This window comes from Propithecus coquereli, unplaced genomic scaffold (genome assembly GCF_000956105.1).
Source record: "Propithecus coquereli isolate 6110/MARCELLA unplaced genomic scaffold, Pcoq_1.0 Scaffold22, whole genome shotgun sequence".
NCBI lineage: Eukaryota > Metazoa > Chordata > Mammalia > Primates > Indriidae > Propithecus > Propithecus coquereli.
In genome coordinates this window covers 8850792-8857395 of record NW_012147189.1, presented here as the reverse complement: position 1 = coordinate 8857395, position 6604 = coordinate 8850792, and the positions used below count along the sequence as shown (strand labels likewise).

General features: G+C 33.2%; 1 protein-coding gene across 1 annotated transcript in view; it reads left to right on the top strand.

Moving 5' to 3' along the window:
• Positions 1 to 6604, top strand: part of FAM172A (family with sequence similarity 172, member A) — a 457566-nt gene that overhangs the window by 28212 nt on the left and 422750 nt on the right. Inside the window, exons 2-3 of the mRNA XM_012644784.1 lie at positions 5 to 106; positions 2053 to 2153. Of these exons, the coding sequence (XP_012500238.1) occupies positions 5 to 106; positions 2053 to 2153 (203 nt within the window). The remainder of the gene's footprint in view (positions 1 to 4; positions 107 to 2052; positions 2154 to 6604) is intronic.

The window sequence follows — 6604 nt, the reverse complement described above, 5'->3', positions numbered from 1 at the left end:
CTAGATTTATTATCTAGGATTGATTTGGATGAACTAATGAAAAAAGATGAACCACCTCTTGATTTTCCTGATACCCTGGAAGGATTTGAATATGCTTTTAATGAAAGTAAGTGGTGTATGCTGTATGCAAAATTTATTTAACAATGTTAATAGAATTATAAGACTGATATTATTTGCTACTTTTCAAGGCCAGCTAGAATGTTTTATGTATTTCTTTTGAGAAATAATGACTTATCCTTGCATGGTGAAATCCTTCACTCAAGTGAAGTGTCACCGAGTAACAATTTCCCATAGTTGTCAAGTCAGGCAAACTAATGGACAGGAATTTGATTCAGCATATGCATTTCAACCTTGAGCATTCAACTCCCTGGTATCCAACTGGAACTCCTAATTAAATTATAAAGAAAGATACTACTGTTTCACATGTTATTTAAAATGAAATGACTGGCAATAATTATCTGTGACAATATTTTAAAGCAATTTTCCACAATTTTTCAGACAAAATCCTTGTTTTAAAATTTATTAATTAGATTTTGAATAAAATAACCTTTACACTTGGGATGTAGAGGACCATACCCTGGATTGCAAGGATGTTTCTGGAACAAAGAATCATGATTCATTGAATTATTAATACACTGTGAAACTTGAAGGGTAGTGGTATTAGAGGATAGGTAGCATTTGTTCTAATTTTGGTGTGTTGCTCTGCATCAGCTGAATTGGTTCTCTGTCATCATTGTATTAGTGGATATCCATTTACAACATCAGTTATAATAAGTATTAGGAATTATAGCGACAGTCTGTGTACTAGGATTTTAGGTGAGTTTAAACAGAAGATCCTAGAAACTTTGATCTTTTACATTAATTTTTGTACTTTTTTTAATAAAGGATATTTTATGCCAGTGTGTGTTCAAGTAGTAATATTTGTTGCCTGGAGGGGAGGAGAGGATAAAGCAATAGGCCTGTGCTCTATTTCTCCCCTGATACCCCTGAGGAAAGAGTCCTGTCCTGGGGACAGGTGGCTTAGTCTTTTCTCTTTGTAAATATGGTGATAATTAACTGATTTAGTAAATAAGGACTAATATTTGCTATGAGGAGAGGTCCTTATCTGTGGAATACTTTCAGCAGGATGACTTGTTTAGCATTTGTTATGGTAAAGAAATGTACAGCCCTTTAGCTATATGAGAAATATTTCTCTAAAAAATATCACATAAGCAATACAACTCTTTGGCACATGAAATGGAAATATTTATGACCAAAACGCTCACCAGTGTGTGAGGGCATCTGTATACCTCCTTGAGAGACCTCACCTACTCTGAGCCAGAAAGTGCTATCCAGTGAGAGGAAGGGACCTAGGGGAAACATCAGGATGTTCCAGACCTCTCCCTGCTTTGCTTATGCTGCTTGATTTCTTGTACCCTTGGAATTATTAGTCAAGCTTACTCAGTATCAGTGAAGATCTCTGATTTTGTGACAGTCCAAACCTTTGTTAGCTCACTGTCTTTCTCCAGTTTCCATATATCCTACCTATATTTCAAGGCCTACCTTGAGAAATCTCACTGAAACCTTCTGAACTTATTCTAGCCATTAGGGATTTTTCATTTTTCTAAAATCATTCTAGACTTTATTGTCTACATAGGTGGCCTGGGACAGTTTTTAGATTGTTGACCTACATCATCCTTGTTTGTTTAATTTCCTGAAATTGCTTAACTTTTTAATATTTATGCTTTTTTACCTCAAGTAGCCCCTAAGCTTCTTGAGTACTATGACCATGTTCATGATAAGAGCTAGTAGAGATCTTTATACATACTAGGCCTTAAAATATTGTTAGTTTGTTTTAGAGAGATGAAGTTCAAGAAGAATAGCCTTTGAGTACTTAGGGATCATTCTTTTATAATATTTATATGTTTGTATCATACTGGCATTTGAAGGAAAAAAATCTAAACTGTTCTGAGAAATTTATTTTAAATTCTTATCAGACACTATTGGTTGTACTGTTTATATTATTGTAAATGCACTTTGAATTACAGCAATACCGTTTGTTTATCTTCTTAGAGGGGCAGTTAAGACACATAAAAACTGGGGAACCATTTGTTTTTAACTACCGGGAAGACTTGCACAGATGGAACCAGAAAAGATATGAGGCTCTGGGAGAGGTATGTCAGATACACTTCTTTAACTTTGTTTTTCCCAATTTTAAATACTCAGAATAAAGGTTTTGAAGATGCAGCAGGTCATGCACTCTTTCTACAACAAGAGATTTAAAAAAGGTTTTTGCTTTTTTTGTTTGATTATTTTTAGTGGTTATGTTAGAAACATATTCTCAGTTTAAACATTTCTGTTTTTACAGAGATGAGGTGGTCTTTGAGACAATAGCCTGCCATCTCCTCAGGCTGCAAGCGCTTGAATAAACCACCTTTCCTTCACCAACAAAAAAACAAAGCTAAACAAAAAGTTTCTGTTTGTAGAAAAATATATCCTTCCCATGACCTTAATATTTTGTACTGAGTCATTCATTAGGGATATAAATTGATGCTAGATTTTAATTAAATTTTTAAAAATGTTTTTAAGAGGTTGAATCCCCCACTGTGCCAGGAGGAATAAGTGTTCTTTTAAGTGTATATTTACATGAAAAAGATTGATATTTGGCTAATAAGTTGAAACTAACGTACTTACCTTTGACTTGATAAAGGATTAGGTCTTGTGAACATTAGGTGCTTCACATGGTACCACTTACAGGAACCTTTGAAAATGTCATTTGTCATCTAGGTGAATGTTTTGATAAAGCCAAAAGTTTTACTCATTCTGTGTTATATTAAGTATTTTTAATAAAATGCATATGGACACATTTGTTTAGTGTGATAACTAGACAGGTACTTTACTTTTCTGAGGAAAAGTTGAAATTTTTATATTCCTTTTTGGCTTTTTATTGAAGTAGTAAAAATGAACTACTTGGTTAAATACTTGCATAAAGAATATATGCTAACATAAATAATAGCATAAAGAATATATAATTTGCTGGGAGAGAATTCTTGGATCTCTTGCATTTCTGTATGTCTCCGAACAAGGCCTTGACAGCTTGTGTTCTGGACTATCTCTTCAAGGAAATTTGTATAGGAAACAGGCTTCGAAGATAGAGATTGTGTCTCCCTCCAGGGTAGTGGGCAGATTTATTTGCTGTCCAACATAATAAAGATAATGCTCCTCGCTTCCCCACTGATGGCAAAGGAAAGCAGGTTTTCTAGCAGTCCCCTTATGAGATTGGATTTCCTAAATTTTAGGTTCCTCAATTGTGATATAATCCTACTGCATGCTCAACGTCCCCCTGGGCCTGTCTGCACTGCCTCTTTGGGATTTGAGGGGCAGGAGGAACAGATGAAAACATGAAGCTCATGCTGCCTGCTGTACCCTGATTAGGGTAAAGTCATTTGTTTCTGACCCAGGAGTCTAGTGTCTCATCGAAGCATCCATGAAACTGTGCAGGCTAACTTGCTAGCTTGCAAACAGTATAAAATCTGACAGGTAAACATCCTTCTCATTTCTTGATAGTGTTCTTGACAGCATTGATAACTTAAATATATTCAATGCCCTGAATAATTTCTGTTGCACATTAAGAAAAAACTTTACCATTTCCACTTGAATTATATGCTGCAAACTGGTAACATTCTAATTACAGAATAACTATATCATAATGGCCTTAGGAGTTAGTATCTATTCTTTGTTTTTAAGTAGGGCTTACATTTTACTCTTTTCCATAAGCCATGTGCACCAGCTTACGTGGACAGGTTGCTATTCCCCAAACATACCTTGTGCTTTTTGGCATCTGCATCTTTTATACTATCAACTTGTATCCTCCAACATCATCTATATCCAGCTAGTATGTCTTATTAGATCATTCCATGTGAAAATGATTTATTTTTTGTAGGATCTTATACCTAGTTCTTTGGATATATGGAGAGCCACAGATTTATTCTTACTGGACCTTAGTCCACAGGAATCAAAATATTTTCAGTTTTCACTTTGATGATTATTTATATGGTGAGAGCATATTATTCAGTATTATCTATATTACTGCCACCTGTGCCTGCATTCACATTTGTGTTTATGATCAAGTTAAACCTCAGTGATCACCCAAAATCACAGCATTTAACTTTGAATGCAATGTTTCTTAAATTTAGATCGGTGAACCCCTCAGCTTTAACTACCATGCCCTTTTCTTTCCCAATACATCGATCAAAAGTAAACATATTTCCTATTATAAAACTCAGCACAACAAAAGACCCAGGGGTTGGAGAGGGAAAATCTGGTTGTTACAGTATTTGTTTCATACCATCTTGTTTTTCATATCATGTTTAGAATATTTGTTTTAATTGTTAATTTCGTTTTTGAAGATTGTTAATTAAATTCCATTTCCTACATCTTAGGAGTGAATTGTACAAGTTCGAGTCATATGTCAATAATGACATAGTTTTCATTATAGTGAATTAGTTTGTTTGGAGTTTATGATAGTAGGATAATGCATCTGTGGGCCTGTCTTTTCATTAATATTCCTTAATTTCTATTTCTGAGCCATGCCTTCAAGTTAAATTTAACCAATTTACTATTCTTCATTTACACCTTCTACTTTTACACTGTTTGCTCCCTTTGGAATGCACTTCCTCTCTTGTCACAGTAACCCACCTCCCCCTGCCTTCTGGTTTTAGCTCAGATGTTTCCTCCTTTAGGAACAATTCCCTCATTCCTCTGCTACAATCTTTCTTTCTTCTCATTTCCCTTTTTCCCATTCTATATTTCTTTCTATCTTATACAAAAAATGATTTAAGGTGACATTAAACATGAATGCCATTTAGCAAGACTTAAATTAAAAGTAAATAAGAAATTAGAGTAATAAAAAAGAAAATGTTAATGAACTAAAGGCATGAGTTTACTATATTTCTCTTATGCTACTTATCACCCTGCATTACATTATTTTTAATGCATGTTTTTTAAGCAATTTGGGGGAAACTGAATTTTCATGATATTTGTTGAACAATTAATGTGATACAAATATGTAAACTATTTAGTGTAAATTTTGGATCTATGCATTTTAGAGAATTTCTTAATGTTAGGAATATAAACATAAAGATGTATATTTTCTTATTGGAAGAAAGGAAAATGATAGTAATTTTCCTGTTTGTAAAGCCAAACAATTTTTAATTATTTCAATTTCTATTTGAGATCTAGTTCACAGTACTTGATAAAAATAGACTATATGTGTATATGGCATAATCTATTGGAAAATTTTAACCTGCATAGTCAAACTTCAGACTTTTTTCATTATAATTCAGAAAAACATAAGTTCTTGTATAACTGTCCATAGTTCCTAAAAGACAAATAAACCTTTATATTTAAATTCTGGAAATAACTTAGTGCTTTATGTTACCAATAAGGTCTCTCCTTTCATTAAGCAAGAACCTGTGGAAAGAATCTTACCAAGTCCGGAACATAGAAGCACTGTGAAACTCTGCTCTCTTCTCATTGGTGGTCTAGGGGAGAATTCAGAAGACAGTGCAAATTTGTGTTTACTGCCTGAGATCCTTCCTTAATAAACAGCTCTTGATATGCTTAAGATTGAAGCTTTAGGGAAACACATTTTGACTTCAGCCAGCAATCTAAATGAAAACCCCTTCTGTTTTATTTTTTAGCATTTTCCTACTGAATATCGAGTTTTGTCTTTAGCTGAGAGCTACTATATATGTTTCACAACTGTTGTTTTAGTTTATGTTTATTTCTTTCTTAAGGAGATTATTATAGCAGTCATTCAGCAGAAATTGTTTTTAAGACTTGCTCCTGAAATGCTCTATCATTTCTATGTAAATTAAACTTATTGTGTAAGTAAAATAAACTGAGATGTCAGTTTGTTTTTAGAATGCAGTGCCATAATACACAAAAGAATACTCTTTATGTTCACACAGTTACATTTTTATAGTCAAACAAATGCTTTGCTAATATGTATATATTTTTATACTATCCATATATAGCTTGAAAAAATACATAGCCCTTAATAAGTTTGGATGATTTCTCTAAATTTAGAAAGATGCTATTGGCTTAAGGAGGTGGCAAAGTGTTGTGAAAGGGTTATTTTCAAAGTAGATGTCTGTGTGTGTGTGTGTGTGTGTGTGTGTGTGTGTGTGTGTGTGTGTATTGAATGCCAAGAAATAATGTTGCTGTTAGAGAAAAAGTAGAAAGGTTAGGTAGCAAATAGGATGGCAGAAACAGCACATGACTTGTGAAATTTTCTCAACTGTTTCTTTTATGTCAATACTGAATTATGATTAAATGGAGAATTTATAATCCAGAAGAAATTACAATGAAAAAATTTTATTTTCTTGCCTAATTTTGGTTTTTGCATTTTCTTTGATATATGTCTTGATATCTTCTTTAAGAATTAATAAATTATCGATGTGCATAGGAAAAGATTGGCAGCAATTAGGTAGTCTTAGGAGCTTGGCTCTTTATTAATGGATAGGCTCACACTTACAAAAACAACTAAGGGTATAATTTTCTTTTCTGGTCTTAAATTAGTAATATATGCCTTCTGAAATAGTAAAAAATTGCTGAAAAATAT